A 26,993-nucleotide genomic window follows, 5' to 3' on the forward strand; every position below is an offset into this window, starting at 1 on the left:
AGAAACAATTTGGTTTTTTTCAAGTTCCTAAACACGTAAGCATTTCTGTAACACAGACGCTCCAGTCTGCCAAGTGTCAGAAGTAGGTCCTTTTCAGACTACTCTCTTGGAGTCTCTGGTAAGTTGAGGGAGAGGCAAGGGTGCAGCCAGCTGACTTCAGCCATTTCCAAACTACTTGTAACGGAGCCTTCCAGATCAGTGCCGTTCTACCTCACTAGCTCCAGCATGGGTTTGCTCGTATGTGGACTAGCACCCATTACCTTTATTGAAATCATCAGCAAATACAACCCAGCACACTAGTAGCTGGTTGTGACAGGGCAGTGAGAGAAGATACCTGCCCAAGCTGTCACTTGGAGCAGGGTGGAGGACACACACCAAACAGGACACACCTGCAGCACAGTAAAGGCAGACATCCTGTACTGTGTGGAAATACCATACGTTGAACACTGAGGCAATTTCCCCCCAAAGCTCTGCTCAGTTGCGGTGGTGGTGGGAGGGGGAAGAACCAGGTACTGCACCAGAGGGAACACGAGAGGAAACTGGAAGGACAGCTCTGATACTGAATCAAGGTCATGGCTGGAAAGATCAGTCCGATAGGCAATGGTCACACTGGAGGAAAATCTAACATGCATTTGACTTCCTGAGCAGGCACAGATTAATTATATTGCATGAATTCAGTCAGACCAAATACATCATGCATGCATGCATAGCTCCGTCACAGAAGAGCTCAAGGAGTGGTGGCTTGACACCGAATTGGAATGTGATGAGAAAGACTGAGGGAGGGAGGACTTATTTATTGTAAAACTAGAAGAGCAAACCCAAAATTCACAGAAGGCTACACATATCTTTGATATTTAGGAGAGTGTTTTAGCTGTTCTGTTAGTCAGAATGAGCCTACAGAAATATTAAAACCCAAACAATTTTAGGAACAGCAAAAAAAGTAAATAGGCAAGGTGGAAACAAATAACGATGACAATGCAAGAATTCACTAATAAAATGCCATTTTGATAACTTTTTTTACAAGTAATCCAGCTATACACTATAGAAAAATAAACACCAAAGAGACTTTGCAGCTTACAATGCAGTGATGCAGGCACACTTCAGCTGTTAACTTCGTAGTAATTTCACATGAGAATGTAAAACATTGTTCTTAGTGAAAAGTAATTTCCTCTTAAAGTACTAAAATATCATAAAAAGCGTCATATAAAAATCTGATGCAAAAGCACTGCCCTTTATTCAGTCGCACAAGAGATTGCAGATGCCTCCATTCAGTATGGAGCAACTCAGAAGGAAGCAGTAACTCGGGGGGGGTCGCAAGTACAGATTTCAGAAGCATTCTCATCACTTTTTCATGTTTCTCTGGCGAGCTGGGCCTGGAACTTGTCCTAAATTTAAATAAAACAAATGATTAGAAAACTGCTTGTGTTATGAAGCAACAGGGTGCAGTTAGCAGCATGTAATTTCCTTGGTGTGCTTCATATGAGCTACACTGAAAGCGATTACCATTTTCATGAGCCACCTAGGAACAATACAAAACAAGATTTGAAAGCTCACACGTCTGCCAAAGCAACCCTTCACACACTAAGGCCAGCGCTCCATCGCAGGCCTGCTTTACACACAGCAATGGGGCTGCTCAGTTCAACCCCACTGCTCTTGCAATGACTCAATACGCATTCTGGTGCTGGACAAGGTCTTGTCGCTGAGTAGATGTTTTAAAGTTCATTAGAAACTGGGAAATCATTTTGCTCACAGCACTGTTCTAAAGGCTGCAACATCATTCTGTAATTCCTGACATCATCATTCTGGTAATGTGAAAATTAGAAAAATGGTACACACTTTCCACAAAATTGCTATTAACGGTGTCCCAGTTGTGGAATACTTATTCCACACTTAGCATAAAGCAAAATATCTTACTTCTATAAATGCTGTCAGGTTTCAATTCTAAAATTTGTTTATCTATCTATACCTGCCATAAACAATTGCAGTATTTGGGTGAAAAAAAGAAACCAAAAAACCAAACAAACCAAAAAAACACAAAGTCATGGTATTAAGGTTTCTAGGTAAAACCCTGCTGAGAACAACGTCAAAGTTCCCATATGGAAGTGTCACTGTAGTTGTTGACTTTAGTGATATAAGCAAGACTAGGATTTCTAAGCAAAGCTAGCTTTTTTTTTTTTTTTTTTTTTAAATTAGATGAGCTCAGAGCACCAGAAAAAACAGGCAATGTTTTAGACTTTCCCCAGAGCTGTTGTCCAGCTATACCAGGCTCCTGTGAATGTTGACAAAGCCAAGATTCTTTTCTTTCTAGAGAAACACATAATTTTCAAGTTTAATTTTTCAATGTTAACGCTAAAAATGTGTTATGAATACAACACATAATCATAAAAGATTCGCCTCAGAAGTTAACTTAAGAATCATTATTCTTCCAAAAGCTGTGAAGTCAGCAGTCACAATTAATAATGCCTTTTATAAATTGTGGACAAACTGAATGAGAACAATGCAGCACCTCTACAGTGTAGATTAAATGTTCAAACCTGATACTGCTGAGGAGCCAGCACGGTCGATGCGATTTGAATGAGCATCTGCAATGACTGCAGGGCCAAGAGTCACTATTTAATGCTGTGATCAGTGACCCAATCCCCGCCCCTTCTCCCCTAAAAATCACCACAGAGATGATCTGCTGATGATACAGACCAGAGGAGTGGCCAGCAGTAAGAGTACTGGTGACTGGCAGAGATTTTCCCGATATGGTCAAATATTTTTCTCATCTCGGCACAACCAATATAAAGGCACACATCTTTGGGCAAAGGCTGAAAGAGAGCCTTTTCTCTCTTACAGGAGGAAAGTCTGCCTGGGAAACAGCAGTTGACAATGGTTATGCTTAGCAAAAGAAACATGTAAGATGTGTATGTGCAATGTGTGAAGGAATGCACATGGCCCCCCCCCACAGTGCCACAGCCAAATATCTACCCAGTCATCTTCCCAGCTTTTGGCTGAAATTGTGGAGAGCCAAGGGTGGAGGTGGGTGGAAGGAAGTAGTCAGTGCTTGCTTAGAGATCAAGCACCATAGTGACCCAAAAGTAGCATGACAAAATAAATTAGCTGTGTGGATGAGCAGCCAGAAGTCACACGGGGAGGGAACCACCCATAGCAGATGAAAGGGATAAAGGTTTGATGAAAACATCCATGGCATTATCTGACCTGGTGGCCCGTATTAGCTCAGACCAGGAAACTAGCAACATAAACCTGGATGGGCGAAGCAAGCTTTGGGGAAGATGCTCCAAAGGCCCTGGAAAAATAGCTGTCAGCTGGCTCCTCAGGAACCTCTGCAGAGGAGGCAGCACTGGAGCTTTGTGCTTCTCCCTGGGCCTGGGACAAAGCTCTTTGTTACACCCCAATGTGGACCGTGGTCATGATGATCCCATCCTTATTGGTGACGTGAGCTACCACAGGTGCCCTCCCCCAGTAACCTGCTGGGATCGGTGTGCTGGAGCAGGACTTCCCCTGGCATAGCCATGGCACAGGCTGTCTGCGCAGGCCCTGTGTGTGTGTGCGTGGATATTGTAAATACTACATTGCTGTTTAATTTATGTTGCTGCCCTGCAGTGGGGAAGGCAGGCAGCACGATGCTGCCCCTGCAACACGATGGTTACATGTATAAACAAGGAACAAGTTATCTTTGTATTTGGTCTGGCACAAACGACGCTGCAGCTGGAGGTCCAGCTCTGTTTTCACAATCCAGAGATACTAATACACTGGAGAAGGCTGAGACATGAGTCTCAAAAATAACAAAACATTGGAAAAACACATCTAATCATATCTTGACTGGAGATGATTTGAGGATGACATGATGACAATTTATAAGTTCTTCCTTGGGACAAGGAATTTCTGTGATATAACTAAGATATAACACAAGCGACTAACTAGAAGATTAAAGTAAATTCAGTCTAGAAATTAGGTAGAAGTGTTTTAAATAGCAAAGATAAGTGCCGCTACAATTCTTTGTGTGCTCTTCAATCAATCTTAGAACTAGATGGCTTTTTTTACCAGCCTCCAAATTTTTTTTTTTAATCTGCAATGGAATATAAGGAAGCAAAGAATAAGGGAAGTATTATGGTTTGTGCTGCAGGGAAAGCCCTGTTCAGTTATTTTAATGGTTCTCTGACTTTCAAGCAAATTAACTCTATACACAACTTCATTTAAACTGCAACACATGCTTATTTAGACTTGATAACAGGAGGGGTGGGGGGGGGAATCACATGAAATTGCTCAGTCTTATCTCTGAAGAATTTCACTAAGAACTTAGTTTGAGAAATGCCACACTTGAACTAGTTTTAGATATGAACCACAAAAAAGTTTCATTTCAGAAACTTACTTAATCCCCCCCGCCCCAATTATAATTATTCATTAAAATGATGCTCTTTACATGCTTTAAGTGTTACAGGCAATACATAGGAAGAACCTTGCAAAAAGCAGCCCAGACTGCTAGCAGCTGTGAGGGCTAACGAGGTGCTTCTTACCTGGTTGCGCACCCCCTAGTCTTTGCTGAATAACCTCTAAGTGATGGATGTATTCTGTTAGCGATTGCTCAGGATCCTGAGGAGGCACAAGTGACTTTTCTGAAGCTGAACTTGTGGATGGATGCAATCTTGAAAAGGAAAACAAATTATTGTCTTCTTCTCATGCTATACTCTCAAATAAATATAATAAAGTTACATTCATATAGGCAGTAATTCAGTGCAAAGCAAACTAGAACAACAGTAAAAACCATCACCACCAAAAAAGTTACATATAAAACAATATAGACCGGGCAGCTTTGTATACAGGGGAGTCAAAGGAATGGACATTTTGATAAAAGCTGGAGTATCTATGAATCTCTCTCTACTGATACGCAACACACAGTCCCTCAGGTAAGAAAGCTGCAGCCAGAGGCAAGTCCAAATGGCCAAGTGAGAAAAGACCCAGTTCTGTGGAAAAGGACTTAAGAGGAGCATGCTGCATCCAGGTGCGTACTCTCTGGTTCAGCAGGTAAAATGCTATCTCAAAGGACAAGGTTGGAAAAGGGGACCCTTTAGATGCTACACTGTGTTTCCTTTCTGGACATTAACAACAAATTTCAAATATTAGCAGAAATACGAATTGGAGGGGACACTGTGCAAACACACTCCTATTTAGAGTTAGGATTTATTCCTTCCCCCTGCACCTTTTCCTTAGTGGAAGGTAGTTCCTATCCACCCCTTCCTTCTGCATAGCTTTGCCAGGAAAAAAAAGCAGCAACAGGCATCATTTAACCTCACTCGGATCCATGTTTGACTTGAGCTACCACTAACCCAGTCACACTGAGTGATCAGTCAGGGCGTAGTATTATTCATATCCTTGTTCCATACAAAACAGATGACTTTTCTTGATAGGTAAGCTGCCACCTGCTCTTTCTGGCTGTCAGACCCAGATACATGCCATGACAGAGGAACAGGGTGGGGTAGAATTAAGTCTTTTGAGAAATGCTTGCAGGTCTCTAACTCTCCAAAATGTTTTGCTAAGTTCTATGCAAACCAGAACACTACCTGTCCTTCCTGTCCCCCAAATCAGTCAGCAATGTTAAAAAAACTAAAATAATTCGGAGCATCTGCTGTCTTTGTGTACCTCAAGATCACCACAGCTACTTCCTTGCTACTCTTTTTTTCTTTATGAAGAAAATTCTTGCCTGCTGGTTGAAGCTTCTAACGTAGCAAGGAGGTTAAGAAACAAAAAAAACATCCCAAGCTGGTGGGACTGAGAACAGCTACCTTCCACATCAACTCCTGCAAATCCTGACTTTACGGAGGAAGCCACATATGAGGAGTGGCTTGGGAGAAGAGATGCTACACCCAGTAATGGACTACGCAGTGCCCAAGCTTACTCTGGGTCCCAGGGAGAGTCCTGGGAGTGGGAAGGCCAGTAATGACCAAGGGCCACCCTCCTCCAACTCAAGCGCAGAGCTTGCGGCTCAGGCATTGTCTTAGCAGCACTGTGCAGAATGTCACCTGTGAAATCCAACCCAGCAACAAGTAGCTGAGGTTGTATTTGTGTGCAGAACTGGCCGCAATTCATGAAAAACTGCACCACCACACACCCTGTGAGCTCTCCACCTGCCATTCTGTGTGCATGCAGAGAGTCTGAAGGCAGCTAATATTAATGCGGCACTGTCATATGGTAGGGGAGCCACTTCTGCAGGATGCTCAGAAATTAATCTCCAACTTGGACGGCAAAGGCAACAAGAATTACCCCTCAAAGGATAACAGACATAGCCGTTGTAAATCCTGTAGCCTGTCCGAATTAAATTGGGGAACACCACTAGGAATGCTCTCAGTTCAAGAATATCAGACATGATTAAAGCAAATGAGAAGTTTTCTTCTGTTGCATCTTGAAAGAAAGAAAACATTTACCAGATCTAAGAAAACAAATTCCTCTTCTTGTTCAAGTACCTCCTCCAATAAGTGGTTACATTTTTATGAAAGACTGTCTATTGGGGTGATCAAACACAGGCAGAGGCTGCAGACTGACCTGTTGTGCAAGCAGTAAGAGGATCTGGGGGAGTGGCTCACAATTCTTGCAGAGCTGGTTCTGTGGCACAGCCCAGTGTCCCGGGTCGGGGGAGAGCCGACATGAACAGATGGGGGCTGCTGCTCTTTCAGAATTTCTGTTCTAGCACCAGAGGCTGTGTTAAATATGAAACAGTTAAAAAATATGCGCTGGGAACCATTCAAAACAGGCTATCATAAACATAACCAATAAAACCCCCACGAATTACAGCACAGTACGATTGTGTTTGGTTTTAAATGCAGCTAAAATACACTTTCTACAGCTTTTTGGTTTGGCTTTTTTTGTTTGTTTTAACCAGATTTAACAGAAGTTTGACATTTTAATGTCGAACAACTGCTTCCTGCAAATGGAGAATGTGCACCATTTTCTTTCTCCAGACTCGCTTTTTCAGTAGCTGTTGCTATATCCACATGGGAGGTTCTGATATGAGCAAAATATTTTTTCAAGAAATTTTAATACTTGTTGTTTGCTCTAACTATATGTTAGTGTTGACTTACACTCTCCAACTTTAGAGACAGCAGAGAAAGGAAGAGAATTTTGGGGGTTGGTTTGGTGAAGGCTTGGGGGGAGGGGTGTCGGTTTGTTTTCATTAAAAAAGAAAAACCCCTGTAGATAAGTCCTTTAAATAAAAAAGAAACAAAAAATATTTTTCATGAGGCTGCCAAGATGCTATTTTGTAGCAAGGTAGAGAGTTCAGCATGCATTTCAGGATTCAAGTTTCACATGAACCACACCACAATGGTTTTATGTAGGAAGTTTTTGGTTTGTATTTTTGTTTTTTGTTTTGTTTTTTTAAATAAGTATTTCCAGGAACTTCGAACAAGAAAATTATATAGTACCAGGTAATGAAAAATGTACTATTTCATCTGAATTTTTTTCAGTGTTGAAAAGCCACAAGTAATGGAATATTACATAAAATGGGACAGTTCCACAATATTGGGTACTGCATTAAGATGTTTGTTCAAATTCTTACAACCAAATCCATAAGTAACTCAAAGGAACACAGTCCCCACTGAACTGCATCAGACCATCTGTCCATCCACTCCAGTTTGTCATCTTTGATAGCACTTAAACTCCAGAGAAAATAGTTATGGGATATCTGCCATCAGATTAAGTCTCCTCTGAACCTCTGGAACCACTTAAAACCCCTTTTTTCACCTCCGGTAACACAAGCAAGTACACCACTTCTAAGACTTATTTTAATACTGCATGTACCTGTTTTAATACTATTACAGCAGTATTTGTCCTTGCCTTATTAATAAATCAAGGCATTAATTTCCATTACAGGTAGCTTCAAACTGTACCACACAATTCTCTGATGAGTTTTATGAACACAGGACTCGGTTTCGCAGCTTGAGTAGCTGCAATAAAGAGAGAAGAAGAGGAGCTCACCATTGTAAATTACGAATTCTGAAAGTTTTCAATTGTCATTTCTTACAATGTCCTTGTAAACTCATAATCATTGTGTTCAGGAAATGAATAAACACATTTGTGTTAACAGATAAACACATTTTGCCACCTCTGTGGCTATTTTTTTGTTTTTGTTTTTAAATGAAACACATCACTAAAGAGAAATTGTGATTAAAACAATGTACTTGTCCAACACACTTACTTGTATTTCCTCCTATACTGTGAGGAAAGGTTTCACCCTGTCCGTTCTTCCTGTTAAATTTGTTCCACTTTTTCACCAAAAACTTTAACCTTAGTAACAAAATAAGTTTGTACAATCATTAAAAATACACAAAAATACACTGAATTTTAATATTAAACTCTTTGTTGGCATGAAATGTATTAAACAATGTAAGTAACAATCCTGGCAGGAATGGAAGAAGGAATTCTTCAATTTCAGTCTTTAGAACAAAGGCTTATCCCATTTTACTCTGCAACGATCCTCTAACTGTTGGAGAGGCTTGCTCGTTTTCACACTGCTCCTCCACTCTGTCCCTAATCTCCAGAGAGTTCTGTAGCAGCTCTTCCTGCCTTAGAGTAAGTAGTCTGGAGGTCACTGTTCCTACATCTTTTGATATCACTATCATTATAGCATCCACATCAAAGTCAACAGCCTAAAGACATCCTGTGCCACCTCCTGGAAGTCTTAAACTTGCTAGTAATCATCTTTACTAGACAAGGAAATCGCCCAGAAGTAACCACCTATTACATTTAAAACTATTCTTTTCATTACATGGACTCAAAAGCCATTATGAGATGGCATATTGTCCCAAGTACAGCTAGCAAAATCCATTTGATAGCAAGTGACAGAGTATGATAGAATCATACCCAATGAAACACAGGCTACAGGATTCAAGAGAGGAAAACCCATCACTGATGACACGATCACATTCTGATACAAGAGAGACTATCCAGTGAGTCCAAACAGCTAATGGTCACACCTGAAAGGACATCAGTTTGTCATTGTTGTGCGCTGATTCTCAAATACATTGCAGCTGGATATCTCTCAGGACAGAAGCAGCTTTCTATCAAGCTTTAGTTTAGTACGCATCCAACTTAGCACTGACTCTGAAACAGCAGTTTAGCCAAAGTTATAGCTAACAAATCATGTTTGAACTAGTTTTGGAGATAGCTTTTGCTCAATATTAATAATGTAGCATAAACCTTAGGAACTATCAATTTTTAACATTTCCAAGAAAACACCATATATGAGAGACGGTGAGTGTTTTGGCTTTACCTTGATACTGCAATGATTGCCCTGACTGCACATCTGAACTTGGTAAAAGGACGGGAACGTGATCCAGAAAGCTGCAGGTCTGCAGGTGAGGGGTAGATTCCCATACGTGCTATTAGAGAGAGAGTTGCTTGCTCACAGTCCTGAAATCCACCGAGAAGCAGCAAGAGGTATTTCTTCTGATAAACTAGAGCCTTTCTAAAGCTCTCTGCTCTAAGGTACTTCCTATATAATCTCTGCAACTGGAGAAAGAAAAAAAAAAAAAAAAATCCAAGGTGGTAAGATTTAGCTACAGAAAACCCACAAAAGTTGGTAACTTTGTCCACCAGTATCTCCAACAACTTGGTTGTGCATGGGTATTTAAAACCTATTTTGCTTTACAAAATTGTAGAAAGCTAGTTAATAATTATGAAGTACGAAAACAGTGCACATTTATCTCTAAAATGAAATTTTGAGCAAGTATTAGTATAAGACTCTGACTTGGCCAGTTTTGGTGCAAAGTAGTGGTATTACACTCTGGCAGTTTGGACACCATACATGGAGGCTTGTACCAAGTCTACTGAATTTCTGTATGTCTATGAAGTCTTGGCTAGTCTGGAAAATTTTGGCATGGTTACTGGTTGGTGTGCAAAAAAAAAAAAAAAAAAAAAACAACCAAAAAAAACCAGCTATAAACAAGCTGTCCTCATGTCAAATGTCCATACTGTGGACACAAGGGCAGCTGGAACAATTCTGTACATAGCTAAAAAGCACCCGAGTTTGGAGCGTCAGACTTCTTTAAATCTCCTGAATGTTTCAAAGCAAAATTGTCATACCCGAAACTCTAAAACAGTTTAACTCTTTAACCAAGAAAATAACATCTGCTTTAAATAAATATTAACCAGAAAGCATATTGGTATAAGTGCCCATCAGACTTGATTACAATCAAATGTGTCAGAGGAATAAAAAGTATTTAAGATTAGGGGGAAAAAAATTTAAAATAATGGATGTTTGATATTTTCATGGTTAGACAAGAAATCTGACTCTCCCTCTCATTTAAGAGTAGAAAGGGATTCCAAAGAGCTAGGTTACTTTTGGTGTAAGTTCCTGTTGTAACACCAAGAAAGTTACAGAAGAATTTTTCTGATAAGGGACATATGGGGAAAGTGTTCCTAATTTAATATGCAGTTTATAAATCTGTTAATCTATAAAATCACCTTTTAAAATAGCAAGTGAAAAAGATTACAGCACTAAGTGTAAATTAAATGCCATAATCTGACGGATACTTATATCCCCAGAAATCTGAGCTGTACACTTCCTGGCTCCTCTGCAACAGCAAGCTCTATCATATTGATTAGAAAAAATAGAATTACTAAATTACCCCTTCTACATGTGACATTAATCCCTTAGACAATGCCCAAGAACAATACTACCAACGACTGAACTCTCCAGAAGTTTTTATGATCTTCAGTTGGTAACAGTTCTCACACAGCAAGTCTGTACAACAGGCAAGATAGCGAAAGCAAACCAAGTGCCAAAGGTTTAAATGACATGCTAATGACTATGGTATTGCTCATGCACCAAGCTCCAGACAGCCCATTTGCTGGCCATTGCGATCATTTTACCTTAGGACTGGAAGTTTCTACCACTGGTTTGTTTTCAATTTCACCAGTCACTTTAGCCAGTTTGGATTCAGCCTGTTTCAGTGCGTTCTGCAAAATGTTTCTCTCTTGCTGCCAAGCATCTCTTTCCAGTTCTTGAACAGAGCCAGTATCATCCATAGATCTGATCTAAAAAAAAGAAACCCAAAGGAAGTGAGCCACGAAGGTTTTTGCACATTACTTCCACAGCCAAACACCTCAAACCGAGTAATTACCTAACTTTATGGACAAACTGAAACATAAAAATAATGAGCCTGAAAATCAGCAACAGCATTCAGGTGTTAAACGGTAGGATGGGAAATTGAAACACACAAGCAGCCCTTCTTAAGAAGTATCAAATTAATTGTTAATCAAGCTACCCCTTCTCTACAGATCTGTCTGATCAGCTTTACAGGAATCCCATTTCCTTTGATAACAGAGTCTCCAAACACTTGGAAATGGAAACAAATCATCTGGTTTTCTTCCACAGGCAGTAAATTCGGAAAAATCACATTCAATTCTGAGAAATTCAGTTTTGTAGTAAGTCATCTCTTGTAGGAACGAGACCCACAACTCCAGGTCCAATTCTTTGCAGAAGTTCTGCCTTCATAACCCTCTTCATATAGACTATCATTTTAATGGTCAACAGTTACATCAGTGTGTGATGCAGCAGATCACAAGAGAAATAAAAGATTTTTTTTAAGGCGGTTAATGTTTTATCCCTTGAAATAAAATCTACACATTAGACGAGACAGTACGCACAACTGACCCCAATTTCTCCTAGCAACTTGTTTTAGTACAACCTTATTAGAAGTTTGAACTTTTTCAGAAGTTATTTCTTATCAATACCTTAATACACTAACACATGCCATTTATGTTTGTCTTCTGTGAAGAGCACAACTCGTTCAGTAAAAAATCTTATATAATAAAGTTTAATAAACCACAGCCATCTAAGTCTTTTTACTGCCTGCAATATATACAGCAACAAATGGGGATTCCAATGCTATCTGTACCTTCAGGGCACATAATCCACTGCCCTCCCTTTTGACTTTGCAGCTTCTTTAAAATTTCAGAAAGCAAAGGCTCTCCACTTCTCAGCATATTTAAAAAGACTAAAAAAAAATGCTGCGAGAATCTTTTACTACCTTCAGTACTGTTTTGAAATTAGATGTTTATTTCTGTCCAAGTTAAACTCTTGTCCTGTACTTATTATCTAATTCACAGATGTTCTATGCAATTTCAGGATTTTACACTAAAACTTTTTTAAACTAAAGCACGTGTTTCCCTACATATGGCTTTCACTGGCAGGGCAGTTGGGCCATTATCACACACCGAGGTGGGTCAGAAGAGCATTTTGAGAACAAGGGCAGAGATAAGGAATTCAGGTACAAAACACACTTCAGGCAAGAATTATTAAAAATAGTTCAAACAAGGGAAACAAAACCTATCTGTACCATACTGAAAAGGAGGGAAGCTGCTTTATATTGGCCTCCTCAGCAAGCATCCCAGTAAGGACTACGGTCCCACCATCCCAGGCATTTTACAGACCTACAAAAGCTCAATTTGAAGGCAGTAACAGATACTTGCAATATCTGATAAGTTCTACATGATCCATCTACCCACTTGACTACTACTGCACCAGTTGGCATTTGATTGACCAGTGGACTCCATATTTATTTTGGCACAGATGTTTCATTTTGGCATTTTGCCAGTTTCCCTGTCTAATAGTCCCCAAGTTATCGCAACTCAAGGAGGTAACAGCAGTAAATTCCTTTGGTCTCCAGAGCAAGTGGTCAGTACCTTAGAGGAAGGAGAAATTCAGGGAGGAGACTGAAACGGGAGGTGAGTCTGGAAAAAAAAAAAAAAAATCAAAGCCTGAAAAGGGGGCAGAGAGGAGAGACCGTTTGTGCCCACAGAAGAAAGGATATCAAGGTAAGAGTTTTTGCTCTCTAAGCTATAGAAAGGCATATGTCTTTAGAGTGCTCCACTAAACTCTTTTTTTTAAGCCAAACTTAAGTCAGAAAACTTGAGTCCCTTCATTTTAGTGTGGTCATAGTCCCTGGAGCAAGCAATTGCAAAGTCTCGTCCAACAAGAGAATGGACTGCTATTCTGCATGGCATTCACTGGCTTAACATTAAGAAGCCTGCTAATTGATGGTGATGAGGCCCTGGAAAACCTAGAAGTTGTGAAAAGCATTTGCAACAGAGTTTCTAACGCAGAAGACCTAATGGCATTAGAGGGAAAACAAACAACCCAAACTATTTTTTCTTTTCCAGTACAGTAATGACTTGGAGGGAGCTGAGCCAGAAAAACAGCTCAGCTCTGGAGGGAGTTCTGCTAAGTCAGAATTAAACAGAGCCATTAAGGTTGTCTGGTTCCCCCCCCGCCAGTCTCTTCGAGCATTTTGTCCACAGCAGAGGGCCCTAAAGCTTTGTGAAAGGAAGCCTTAATCAAAATAACTCAATGAACACCTACTTGGGAAGAGGTTACATCCCCCTCCTCAAGGCTGGAGATGATCCATTTGGCAACCACCCAAGTGGCTGCACAGGCAACAGAAGGAGAACATTTACTGTGTTTTGTACGCAGTTAGACACAGGGAGAGCTTGCACTATGCCATGCCAGCTTGTCATACATCAGACTTGTATTACAGAGCACGTGAGAACAACAGAAATTACAAAAGCCTCTTTGTGTACCAGACAATCTGAACTCTCTCAAAGGTGTGTTTTCTGGGGATTCGCTATCAAGCGGGTGAGGGAATAGAGAGAGGCTGAATCAAACAAGAGCCAAGACTGTTAGTTAGCCCTAAATCCCCAAATTTTAGCTGAAATGTGGTTGAAGATCTTTCTTTACTATGGGAGAAAGACATAAATGATAGAGCAAAGTTATCTGGTGAATAAGATGGAATCTAAAAGCTATGTTTTTATGATGTTTTTTGTATCAATAGACCTGAGCTCAGTCTTTGATAATCCCTAGGCTTGTATAAAATATTTGCAATACTGCAACCATCAGTCAAAATACCCCTCCTGAGATGACAAACCACTGTTGCACTTTTTGAAAATTACTTGACAATTTGCTGAAAACCAACTGTCTCTGGATGCATACAGAAGCAGCAGCAACACATCCCAGGGTTTGATATCCTTGGACATATTACATATCTAGGAAAAAGAATGCCGTCAGAAGCAGACTGCAATACAACAAAAAAGCAAGAGTCCGATACTAAAATATGTTAACGTAACGACAGTGTGAGTACAAGAGTACATCTTTTTTCCATCCCCAAGGCAAAACACAATTTTCCTCAGCATGTTTACCAAAGAAGGACGGGGGCGGGGGGGGAAATCAATCAATCAATTTGTATGTGTACTGAAACCCAAGGAATACATAACACCTTACTGATAACCAACAAATATATGCTGTTTTCCTTACCTGAGATGCAGGAGGAGACAATAAATCTGATTTTAGTTCCTTTAATGTCTGCAGTAAAGACACTACAGCTTCATCATTTGATGCAGACCAATCATTAGCTGTTCTGTTAAACAGAAATACTTTTTCAGTATCAGGTTGATTTGTAGTAATGTTAACGAACATTTGATTCCTTCTCCCCACTGGATGACCTTTTGAGGCTGTACTTATGCACTATTCATCACACAAAATACTATGAATACACACAGAAATTAGCAAGATTTGTTAAATTTTAAGAGTAGAATTTCTAAATAGTACTGCATAGGATTTATTCAGAAGTCTGAATTTTATACCAGTCTGAAATTCTACCATGCAAATTCAGGCTGCAGCAAAACATCACTAGTATTTTACTCTGCTGCCAAAGAAGTAAGAAATTACTGTTACTTGGCCACTCATTCCTGTCCCCTAGCTTTTCCCTGCCATGTTCAATGGAGTTTCCAATTCTAAACCTGCAGATGTGTTGATTAACCTGTTTTTTTTGATTGCTCTCTAATCAGACTGCTGCAGTTGCCAAACAACCAAACAACTCTTCCCAGTGGGTTTTTTGGAGTCGTTCTTTTTAAGCAGGATCACTTCACAGATCTAGTTCAAACACAGGCACACAAGATTCTAATGGGAATGGCTGCAACCAGAGTCTGCTGCCACCACGTAACCACGGTTTCACACAAGGTTAAGTCTTGTAAGCAGATATACCGCTTGCTCCCTTCAGCACAGGGCTTTCAGCCATGACCCACACAAGTTCAGAAGCAGGACTGAAAGAAAACTACTATTTTATAAACAACTACTCACTTATCTATGGTTTTATATATGAACTCATTCAGGTGCACAGCTACAAAAAGCAACTGCTGTCTTATCTTCTCTAGCTGTTGTTGCTGCTGTTGCAAATGCAGTTTTTCACTTTCTTTTGTCATGGCCTGTTTGGCATTTCGATCTTTGTTTAAGGTACACAACAGTACTTGCTGATGATTTGGAGATGGGAGATTTCTTTCTCTTTCTTCTAATATTGTCAGTATTTCCTGCAGCTCTTTAATTCTTTGTTCATCCCTCTGGTGTTGCCGTTCCAAGTTTTGCTATTTGAACAGAATAAGTAGTAGTTAATCGCAGTTTATATATATACACACACATACATATATATACATACTCACATATAAGTGTTTTTTGCTTTTGTTTTTTTTTGTTTTTTTTTTTTTTTTTTATACACACAGACTGCAAATAAAAGCATCACACCTAACCTTGGTGTTCCTTAACTCACAGACCACTTATAGGGGAAGGCTTACAGTACTGACTTCCAGGGCCACCAGGAAGCCATTTAGTGACTCCGGAGTGGGCATTTTCTCCATCCATCTCCAGACATAGTGACTGACAAATTTCCAAAGAGTCTGCAAAGCCTCCTTCCTCCTCTAATGAAAGTGAAGCAGCTGAGAAGCGAGAAGGGTGAAATTGATACTGCTGCAAACCATAATTAGGAGTCTAGCTCAAAATAAGGACAATAACATGACACCTAGTTCGGTTCCATTCTGTGTTAAACCATATTCTTCCCCATCTGTTAACAACCGGCAATTCCTACCATAGGCAAAAATGTAAGGATCAACTTCTGTCAACAATAAACCCAGGCACAAACCCCTGAAAATAGCTGTGTTTGATAAATGCAGGAAAAGAGCTCATCTAATGCATTTTTCAGAATGCTTTGTTTAAGAAAAGGAAACACTTCAATGAAAGAACACCATCCACAGGGTTAGATCCCAGTTTGTGGCTATTTCAATGTAAGGCAAGACTTGCAGAAGGATTCTCACCAGTCTCTCTTGATCTCTCTGCCAGTCCTTCTGTTTCTCTAGCTCTGTTTGTTGCTGCTGTCTTCGCGCTCTCTCTCTCTCCTCTTTCTTATTTTTATCTTGCTCTTTCATGGTCTTGAAGAGCGACTGCAGTTGTTCCCAGTCAGCTTTCAGCTTCGCCTCTCTTTCCTTCTGGACCTCTAAGGAACGGATTACCTCTTGCTTTTGACCCTGAAGAGATTCCAGCGTAGCTCGCAATTTGTCACTGACCTCTCTCTCCTTCTGGGTTTCTTTGCAGCACATCTGTACCTTGGCCTCTAGCTGCCTTTTGGAATGAATGGTCGCCTGGTGTGTTTTCTCAATAATAGCAGCTAGCTCGATAGTTCGGGACCTCTCTTCTTCCAGCTGGGCTTGGAGCTCTCGAACAAAGGCTTGTTCCAGCAGCGACTCCCTGTGCTGACAAGCACCTTCTTTCACTCTCATGCTCAACTGTTCTGTCAAAACGCGTTCGTGATTCAAGGAATTCAGGAGCTCCAATGAACGATTTTTCTCAGCATCCAAATTTCTCTGTAGCTCTGACAGTTTGGTCTGTTCCTGGGACAGCAATGCTTCACAGCGGGAGTGCTCGATCTGAAGTTCCTTGCGGAGATTATCATTTACCGTTCGCTCATGCTCTAAGGATACGGCCAGCTGGCTATTCTGCACTGACTGCGACTCTAAGGCAGCCTGCAGCTCCTGTTCAAAAGGGGGAAACACATATTAATAATCCAGCACAAACATCTGTGGGGCAGGCTGGCATTTGGCAATTTTCAACCTCCTGTTTTATCCAGGAAGAAACTGAAGACTGAACTAGAGTAGTTCAGGTATTAAAAAGTTTTAAATTAAAAGTACAAGTTTAATTTTCTAATTAAAAGTGCCAGAAGCATGCTTGTTAGCAACATGACGCCAAGTAACAAAACCAAAGATCGTAATGTTAAAATATCTTCCAGTACATTATTTTTTCTTCAATTAGTAAGACCCTCATTAGGAAATCACTATTCTTTACATCACTCAATCACCTTAATAAGTGACATCTGAAGCAGAAATAACCCATGTTGATTTAAAAAGAACCAAAAAATCTAAGCAGTATGAGTAGATACAAAACCTCTGGATTTTACAGTCCCTCTCTTTAAAGCACACAGCACAGACTGATAAAAATAATACATCCCTAAATCCATTTTGGGAGCCAGCCTTTCTTCAGAAGGACAGGGAGCAACTGAAAAGGCAGTCCCAACGAGCTTGCAGACAGAGCTAGCAGCCAGAGCTGCTGTCCTCCTAGCAGGGGAGTCTGCCTTACCCCCCGCATCCAGCACCACCTCTCCTCTGATCTCCTAGAAAGCCAGGTCAGATGCTAAGTGGCATCAGCTTTCTGTAGTAGGGCTTCAAGGGACAATTTGGGAATGCAAGACTGCAGCAGTGTGAACTGTGAATGGTATAATCTGTTGCACAACTACACCTGCACTTTTCTCTTTGCCTTGGCTAATATGGTCCCTGCCTTCCCTGCACAAGTGGCTTTTTTAAAAGATGGAGGATGTTGGCACCATGTCCTACCATGCAAGTAGTAACAAAAATCCCAACAAACAAAACCCACCCATAAACCTGAACACCTACCAGAAAGATAATGTGAGAGGCCAGACTACAAGGAAATAGAGTCCGAATTGTGTTTCCTCACTTAGGGCATTTAACTAGGATTGGTTTGGAGTTAGCAGATAGATTTTGGATTTGGTTTCTAAGTTTAAAAAAAGGTTTATGTTAAATCTTCTTCCTTTTCCAGTCACTGTAGGCCTTTTACAAGAACTGAGTCATTGCTATCACAGTATCAGAGAAAGCTGTTCATTTATTTTCTGTCCAATTTAGAAAAAAGGGAAAAAAAGACTTTGGTTAACCTCCAAAAATACAAGTTACATTGGAAAGCCTCCAGTTACTCTCTGCCAAGCATATGTATCACTGGGTGGTTTTCTTTATAATCTCAGTTGATCATACACATCACATCCTCATAGCGCATTTGCTCTGGAATAAAGGGTGCAGTTACACCATTGTAGAATCTGGCTCTCCCTACACAGCAAGGGCCAGTACAAAACTAGTGAAAATGTGAAATGTGAAAGCGTTTTTGCTTATTTCTGCATGTGTAATTAAGGAGGGCAACTGAAAGCTTTAATTCTATGAAAACAAAGTAAATGCTATGCACATTCATTAGAAGTTTGGGGGTTTTTTAAACAGTTATTAAACAAAAAAAACACGGGACATGAAAAGGACTGCAAAAATAACCTGTAAGCTAACTTCATGCACCAAGGGAGGTAAACTGAAGCATTGAGATGTAGGGCATTACCTCCAAGGCTTTTGTCTTTTCACCTTCTGCTTTCTTATGCTGAAGCTGTTGTTCCTCAAACAAACCTTGTAGCTCTGTTTCCTTCAGACGTTCACTCTGCAAGTCTTCATGTGCAGCTGTCAAATCTTTTTCTTTTTTTTCCAATTCAAAACTGCAAAGTTCAAAACAACACTTCTATCTATGTTCAGAACAGAACATCCTTCACCAGCAACGCAAGACAGACATTTTTGGGTTACTTTTTGTGAATTAGTCTTGTTGACTTTTTTCTTTAAGGTGGCCTCTGCTCCTTCTAAAGAGAGTCAGTTTTCAAGTCACAGCTATTTAGCATCTGAAAATATTTACCTCCCTGCAAGCAAAGCTAGAATTGCTCTATTCAGTAACAATTAAGAGATAGGGAGAAGTTATCTATCCTGGCAGAGCATAACTGTTGTCCTGTGAGAGGAAAGAAAAACATTGGCATACACTAGGAATAAGTGGGAAGGAGAAGGGGTGGAAGGAAAAAAAAAACCCACACACAAGATGACAGGCAAACAGAAGTACCAACCAAAAGACTAAGACAAAAGCTGCAGGAGTGGGGTGCATCAGGGATACAGGGATCTAGTCTGTTCACTTTTAATACACCCATACAATATGCACTTGTTTCCACAACCTTCTCAGTCAAGGCTACAGAAAAGGTAAATATGCAAATTTGAATTGAAGAATAAATAAATTTAAGCAGTTAGTAAAGAAAAATTAACATATCAATGAGAAGTGAGAGAGGTTAGTTTTCTTCCTTGTGTTTCCAAGTGCTAAGCCATTTGTGGATCCAATGAGTATAAAGCTCTTTCAGACCTGTTGATAAATAAAATAAAATAATAAATCTACTTCTCACCATAACTGGCTTATTTCCCTCCTAAGCTCTTCTAGGGATTTCTGCAGCCTTTCATTCTCTTGCTTACTTTCATAAAGCTCTGATTTCAGGGCTGCTTTTTCTTGATTCAAGAGATCACATGTTTCAGAGGCTCTCTTCTGCTCCTCAGACAGGGTGCTGTGTAAGTCACTCACAATAGATTTTTCCTGCTGAAGCTTATATTCTAGTAATTCAACTAGGATAAGAAAATGTTAACAGTTACTTGTATTACAGAGAACTTGACATTATGTTATCACTTACACTAGTCCAAATAGGGGGGAAAAAATCAGCTATATTAAAGTGTTCTTGTCTGGAGAATTCATTTCTTTTCAAACATTAGTTGAATCAGCAGAAAGATGCACATACACGCTACAGATCTGCTGCTAGTGGACCAGGCAAAGTGAGAAGAACATGAAAGCCAAGTGAGACTGAGAGCTACTGTAATATACTGTAACCTGTTACTAATGGATTCTAAACCTCATTAAGCAAACCCATCCATTTCCTAGCAAATATATATATATATATATATATGTAAAGAATTTCCTGAAAACCAACAAGGGTATTTTACTATCCTTGACAGGTTTTCTACACATACACACTACTTAACAGAGTCACCCTTCAGTTCTATTGCTTTGGGTTATTTTAAAACTTCTTTGCTTTTCACAGATTTTTCTTAACTACTAATATTAGAAAGAAGTATTCCTAGAATTCCTTCCTCTGCTAAAACTGTAGGGAACCTGAGTGCATTAGTAAAACTGAATAATTGTACAGCATCTGCTTCTTTGCAAAACAATCTTTTTTTGCCTTTTATCTTCTAGGCAAAAAAGGAAAGAACTGACATAGAAGACCAGATAACAAGAACTTGGTGATTACTACCTTTCCTCCGAAGGTGGTGTTCTTGTTTGCTCCCATGATCTTCTGCATTGGTAAGGGTTTCCTGTAACTGCTGTAGCTTCTCCTGGTTCTGAAGATGTGTCATGCGTAGCTGAGCTCGGAGGTCCTGTATTTCAGAGAGCAAGCTATTCCGGTCTGAGGAGAAAAGGTGCTCTACAACCATCTGCCTCTGTTCCTCCTGAAAATGAACAAAGTCCTATTAAATCTACAAAGCTATTCCCATATTTTCTACAAAAATAAACCCTAGAGAAACCCTTGCAGTACAAGTTTTATACGGAGGCACTTCAAGTGACTAAGTTCATGCTTCATATTAATGCAAAATGTTAACATTAAGTAACAAAGAAAAACCCCAAGTCACTAGCTTCCAAATAGAATAATAGGTATTAGTAATAGTTTATACATAATAGTTACTACAAACCATCTGGTCAGAACATAAAAACTAAATATTATCAGCAAAAAATCCCAGATTCAGAGTTAGCTCAATGTATACCCTTTGCAAGAGAGGTCTGTGAAGCTCTAGATAGAATTCTTCCCCTCCTTCCCTTTTCATCAGACATTTCCTTTACGCTATCACAATCTTTCTGTATGCCAGCTAAAATAACCAATAGGTTTTGTAACACAACATACAAAGTTTGAAAAAAATGGTACCAAAACATAGACTATAAAAACCTACTGATCCCACACAATCTGAATTAACGCAGAAGCTAAGATTTAACAATGAAAGTAATAAAACTGGAAAAACCTTAAAAAATATGAGGGAATAAAAGAAGTGATTTATACGCATAACACTTTAAGATGATTTCTTACTTGTTGTTTCATGATATACTCCAGTTTTTCCACTAACGAACCTTCATCACCAGACCCAGGATTGGAGAAGTGAGACTTCAAGTCAATTTGCAACACATTTCTCTCCTTCTCAAACACACTCTGTACTGCTTGCAGAAGTTCTCCTCTCCAGTCAGCAGCAATACCTGAAAATTCCTGTTAAAAATAATTATTTTTTTTTTAAAAATGGCATCTCTCTCAATCTCTAACCCACTGTCTTTCATATCACTACTGTGTAAGAGTATACCTATCTTTTAATTTAAGCAGACCAAAGGTGTTTAAAGAGGCCTGTTCAAATCTCAGAAAGTCCCTTGCTCCTCATACATATATATATACACACACACACACTAGCTACATAACAATATACATTTCTATATATATAAAAAACAGGGTACCTTGCTTTAAAGGGTATTTTTATTGTCATACCTTATCTCCTCTATCTGCCACCTTGCTTAGGTAATCTTTCAGCGACTGTATAGCATCCAGCAAGGCTAAGCCCTCGTTCTGCCATCCCTCCATTGCTGCTCTGGTCTGATGAACATTTTTCAGCTCCCTAAAACTAAAGGGACATTCTGACAAAGCCAGTATTTTGCGGCTCTCCTCATACACCATCTTCAGCACAGTCTGAGAAGGAGAAAAAAAAAAAAAAAGATAAGGCATAATATTAGGAAAGATGCATCAGCATCCTGACAGTGTAAGAGTAGGACAGAATAGCACTAGACAATAAAAAGAAGGCGGCACCTGTCCAAGGCTGTGATACAGATAAAGGCATGCAGGTCTGCCCTGCTACTTGGTAAGCTTAATAAACTAAGAATACACATATACATATACACATACACACACACAGAGTGAGCCAAGAGTTACCTAAGAATTTTCATCTCCTAACAACTGAGGACAATATTTAAGAATACAGCAGCCACTGTATTCTTAAATACTGCATTCACAATGTTAAGTACAAATGGCAGCCTCAGCCAGCACATCTTATTGCTGTGTACATCAATATACTAATATGCAATTAAGCCAAAGGACAGTATTTTACCTTTGCTGTTTCTGAACTATTTAGCTAACTTTTCTGGGAATAAATTAAATTCCATCAAGTCTGAAGCCATGTTACTAAACCCCAGTGATGCGAGAAAACTGAATTATGTGTTTAGACAACCTTGGTTTAATTTAGCAGATTATGTACAAATAACATCTCCCAAAATAATCAGTCTTAATAATTTACACAGTGGAAATTGTTTCCTCTGACATTGTCAGGCAAAATAATCTCTTTTAAATAAATTCCCTGTTCACAAACTATTACATCACGCACAGATGTTTCCTGGTCTCTTTTCAAGGAAGGTCACTAGATTTAAGTCCTTTTCTACATACATCTCATCAAAAAAACATCCCAGCCTCGATGCAGAGCTGTTTCTCATTGCTACTCACTTCGACAACAACAATATGGAGTACTTTTCTTTAACTCTTGGTATTCTTTCTTTGAACTTTGAGTGACTTAACTTCTGAACCAACTTGAGTTGCTTTTCTGTCACTGGAATCAAAATAGCAGTAACTTCACGAACCAATGACAAATGATGAAAACCTTTAGTAAATATTAACAACAGAAGCACAGTAAAGTGTTCAAACTAAACATTCAGTATTGGAACATGCACTCAGATCTTACAGCCAGTAAAATCTAGATTGATGAGCCACAAAAGAAACTAAACTGAAAAATCCTCCGTTTCTTAAGATAAAATGAAATTCACCTCTTCCATGAAGTCTATGAAACTATGCTTTTGAGAATTATTAATTTTTTTAGATACAGAATCATAGAATAGTTTGGGTTGGAAGGGACCTTTAAAGATCATCTCATCAAACCCCCCTGCCACAGGTGTAGGGACATCTTTCATTACATCAGGTTGCTCAAAGCCTCGTCCAACCTAATTCTGAACACTTCCAGGGATGGGGCATCCACAGCTTCTCTGGGCAACCTGTTCCAGTGTCTCACCACCCTCATCGTAAAGAATGTCTTACTTATGTCCAATCTAAATCTACCCTCTTTCAGTTTAAAACTGTTGCTCCTTCTCTTGGCACTGCAGGCCCTGGTAAAAAGCCCTTCTCCATCTTTTTTATAAGCCTTCTTTATATACTGAAAGGCCACAATAAGGTCTCCCTGGAGCCTTCTCTCCTCCAGGCTGAACAACCACAAACTTCCTCAGCCTCTCTCCATAGGAGAGGTGTTCCATCCCTCTGATCATTTTTGTGGCCTCCTCTGGGCCCACTCTAGTAGGTCCATGTCTTTCCTGTGCTGAGGACCCCAGAGCTGGATGCAGTACTGCAGGTGGGGTCTCATGAGAGCAGAGTAGAGGGGCTGAACCCACTCCCTCGACCTGCTGGCCACTCTGCTTTGGATGCAGCCCAGGATACAGTTGGCCTTCTGGGCTACAAGTGCACATTGCCAGTTCATGTCCAGCTTTTCATCCACCAGTACACCCAAGTCCTTCTCCGCAGGACTGCTCTCAATCCCTTCATCCCCGAGCCTGTGTTGATACCGGGCTTGCCCCGACCCAGGTGCAAGACCTTGCACTTGGCCTTGTTGGACCTCATGAGGTTCACATGGGCCCATTCCTCCAGCCTGTCCAGGTGCCTCTGGATTGCATCCCTTCCCTCAGGTGAATCAACTGCACCACTCAGCTTGGTGTCATCTACAAACTTGCATATATTCCTTGCCAAATTCCCCTCCAACTGTGCCTCAGCTTTCCCGATCCCATTCCTGCACATCCTGGCAGTGTCCCTATATTCTTCCCAGGTTACATATCCCTGGTTCCACTGCCTGTGCATTTCCTTCTTACACTTCAGTTCGCTCAGGGGGTCCTTACTCAGCCATGCTCGTCTCCTGCCTTCCTTGCCTGATTTCTTACACATGGGAACCAAAAGCTCTGGCACCCTAAGAAAGATGTCCTTAGATAGCTGCCAGTTCTGTTCTGCTCCTTCATCCCTGAGGGCAGTTTCCCAGGGAGTCCCATCCACAAATCCCTTAAACAAATGAATGCTTGCATCCTGACTCTACTGTTTTTCAAAGACTGCTCTGTACCATCAATCCTTTTAAATTTTTTTTTTTTTAGAGAGAGAGAAACAGCTGTTTCTCCTTCCTTGCCTGTCTCTTCTGAACAGTTTATAACCGTCAATTGCATCATTCCAATCGTGTGACTTGCCCCACCAAGTTTCAGTGATAGCAATTAGACTGTAGCTTTCCAGCTGCACGGTGACTCCCAACTCCTCCTGTTTGTTACCCATGCTATACGTACATTGGTATAGAGGCACTTCACTTGGGCTGTCAACTGTGTCACCTTTTTGGAGGAACAAGGCCCAGTTTCTTTGAGGCATTTCATAGGTGTTTCCCTGTTGGTTCCTAATACACATCAGCAGCCCCTGGCTCTTCTCTGTTGCTCAAAACTCCATCCCCTTCTTCCGCCAAGTCTAATTTAAAGCTCTCCTTATAGGTTTGGCCAGCTTATTGGTAAAGACACTCTTGTCCCACTTGGTCAGGTGAATTCCATCAGCTCCCAACAGATGCAGCTTCTCAAATGTACATCCATGATCACAGAAACCAAAACCTTGAGTATAGCATCAGCTACACAGCCAGGCATTCACCTGTTCATGTCCTCCCTCCTGGACCCCTTCCTCTGACTGGGAGGATAGAGGAGAATACCACCTGTGATCCCAATCCTTTTAACATTCATCCGAGGGATATATAGTCTCTTTTGATGGTTCCAAATTGCCTTGTTACAGTATTGTTAAACTCTACGTGGAGCAGACAATAATCTGTAGGGTTCACCAGGCTTGGCAGCATTTCAGTGATGTCACAAATACAAGCACCTGGTAGGCAGCTGTCCTGGTTTCAGCTGGGATAGTTAATTGTCTTCCTAGTAGCTAGTACAGTGCTGGTTTTGAGTTAGGTATGAGAAGAATGTTGATAACACTGATGTTTTCAGTTGTTGCTAAGTAATGTTTAGTCTAAAGTCAAGGATTTTTCAGCTTCTCATGCCCAGCCAGCGAGAAGGCTGGAGAGACACAAGAAGCTGGGAGAGGACACAGCCAGGGCAGCTGACCCAAAGTAGCCAAAGGGGTATTCCATACCATGTGATGTCATGCCCAGTATATAAACTGGGGGGGGGGTAGGGGGATCGCCGCTCGGGGACTAACTGGGCATCGATCGGCAGGTGGTGAGCAACTGCACTGTGCTTCATTTGTATATTCCAATCCTTTTATTATTACTGCTGTCATTTTATTAGTGCTATCATTATCATTATTAGTTTCTTCTTTTCTGTTCTATTAAACCATTCTTATCTCAACCCACAAGTTTTACTACTTTTCCTGATTTCCTCCCCCATCCCACTGTGGGGGGGAGGGCAGTGAGTGAGCAGCTGCATGGTGCTTAGTTGCTGGCTGGGGTTAAACCATGACAGCAGCAAACTTCTCTAGAGAAATTGTCTGGATGAAAAATGGGTGCTTCAGTGCGTCTTACTAAGGAATCTCCAATTGCTAATACTTCACATGCTTTTCTGGTGACATTGGTTCTAATGCAATTGGTTGCTTCAACTTTGCATGGTTGGCTTTTCTTGGATCATGTCAGTTTACTCAACATGCTCTTCATTGTCCAACCCCAGAGCATCATGTCTATTATGAAGGGGCACTTCAGAGAATGGGGGAAGGTTCTTCTTTCTGCCTTGAGGAGAGATGAAGGTCCAGTCTCCATCTCATGAGTTACTTGTGTCAGCTTGAGTTTGAATTTAGGCTTACCATCCCCTTACATAGCCTTCCTTCATTGCACAGATCTTCCTTCATTTTGCTGAGCAAGCTGAAAGAATCTGCTAAACATTTTAGGAGGCTGCATTCATTTTCTAGGAAGTATATTTCTTCCAGTTTCTTATTACTCAAGTTTCTTCTAGTATTCAAACTCCATGTAGCCTACTGCACTTACCCATGTACTTCTCACCAGCCTCATAGATGAGGTGATTTGGAGCACTGAATTTCTCCCTTACACCTGCTGGAATTCCTGGAATGCCTGAGAGCTTACTCAGCTGCAGCACCAAATCAAAGAGTCCCAGGTGTATACTTTCTTAAGCTTGCCTTACTGACTAGAAGAAGCAATCGCTGCTCAGTCTACTGTATATTCTTAATGCTCCTTGAACTGACTCTGGAAGATCCCTCCACACCTTGCAGTGGTGTTTACACAGGTCTCCATCATATCACAATGATAAGAATAGGCAGGAGAGCACAATGTCAGCTAGCTATGCTTATTTATGAAACAGCTTTCTGTAAAGCCTCCAAGACAAACCCATACATCAGATCAATCAGTCCTTGTACCACCACATTCTGGAACATCACCAGTGCTGTCCTAGCAAAACTTTTTCAATTCTAGCAAGTACTAGCAAGACAAATGTCAGTAGATTTGTCACAGGAAAGATGCAAAAATGACTCAACAACCATAATCAACTTGAAGTTTAAACCATTGCAGAACAGTTTACAGTGTAAAGGTAGCAGCTAACTCTATTTTATATCAACAGTTCATTTTTGCTGTTTCAGTTTTAATTTCCTGGTATGTTTATATTAATCATATATTACCTTCAGCTGTGGTGAAAGTATTTCCTTTTCTCTCTTTGATTCCATAATATCCGGAAATATTCCACGGTACCGCAGATAAGCCATGAAACTAGCATCTAGGTGGTCTGATGTTTGTAGCTCCTGTTTTAGTTTTGCTGCCAAATTTGAGCTGGTATCTGAAGAAAGAGATAGCCCCCACCCCCACAAGTGTTACAAAGATGAAAAGAACTTGAAACCAGCATAACTGCTTGCAAAATAACCCTGATTTCTTCTGCTAGTATGAATGCAGGGTCAGCTGAAGTTAGTTGGTTGAGA

General features: G+C 40.4%; 1 protein-coding gene across 12 annotated transcripts in view; it reads right to left on the reverse strand.

Annotated features, from left to right (window-relative positions):
* Positions 1-774: 774 nt before the first annotated feature.
* Positions 775-26,993, reverse strand: part of PCNT (pericentrin) — a 101,139-nt gene continuing 74,920 nt past the window's right edge. For 8 of the 12 annotated variants that reach the window (XM_041124574.1, XM_041124573.1, XM_041124572.1 and 5 more), the window contains 15 exons: positions 26,700-26,854; positions 21,519-21,716; positions 21,075-21,248; positions 20,250-20,445; positions 19,356-19,569; positions 18,485-18,635; positions 16,138-16,851; positions 15,134-15,414; positions 14,309-14,411; positions 10,870-11,034; positions 9,269-9,507; positions 8,195-8,283; positions 6,544-6,697; positions 4,521-4,648; positions 775-1,391 (listed from right to left, as the gene is read on the reverse strand). In XM_041124574.1, coding sequence (XP_040980508.1) covers positions 1,342-1,391; positions 4,521-4,648; positions 6,544-6,697; positions 8,195-8,283; positions 9,269-9,507; positions 10,870-11,034; positions 14,309-14,411; positions 15,134-15,414; positions 16,138-16,851; positions 18,485-18,635; positions 19,356-19,569; positions 20,250-20,445; positions 21,075-21,248; positions 21,519-21,716; positions 26,700-26,854 — 3,011 coding nt within the window. In that variant the 3' untranslated portion in view covers positions 775-1,341. Of the gene's footprint in view, positions 1,392-4,520; positions 4,649-6,543; positions 6,698-8,194; positions 8,284-9,268; positions 9,508-10,869; positions 11,035-12,684; positions 12,733-14,308; positions 14,412-15,133; positions 15,415-16,137; positions 16,852-18,484; positions 18,636-19,355; positions 19,570-20,249; positions 20,446-21,074; positions 21,249-21,518; positions 21,717-26,699; positions 26,855-26,993 lie in introns of those variants that run through there. The other 4 variants (XM_041124575.1, XM_041124571.1, XM_030018606.2 and 1 more) reach the window with 2 other exon arrangements.

The sequence above is a fragment of the Aquila chrysaetos genome, chromosome 6, assembly GCF_900496995.4.
Source record: "Aquila chrysaetos chrysaetos chromosome 6, bAquChr1.4, whole genome shotgun sequence".
Lineage (NCBI taxonomy): Eukaryota > Metazoa > Chordata > Aves > Accipitriformes > Accipitridae > Aquila > Aquila chrysaetos.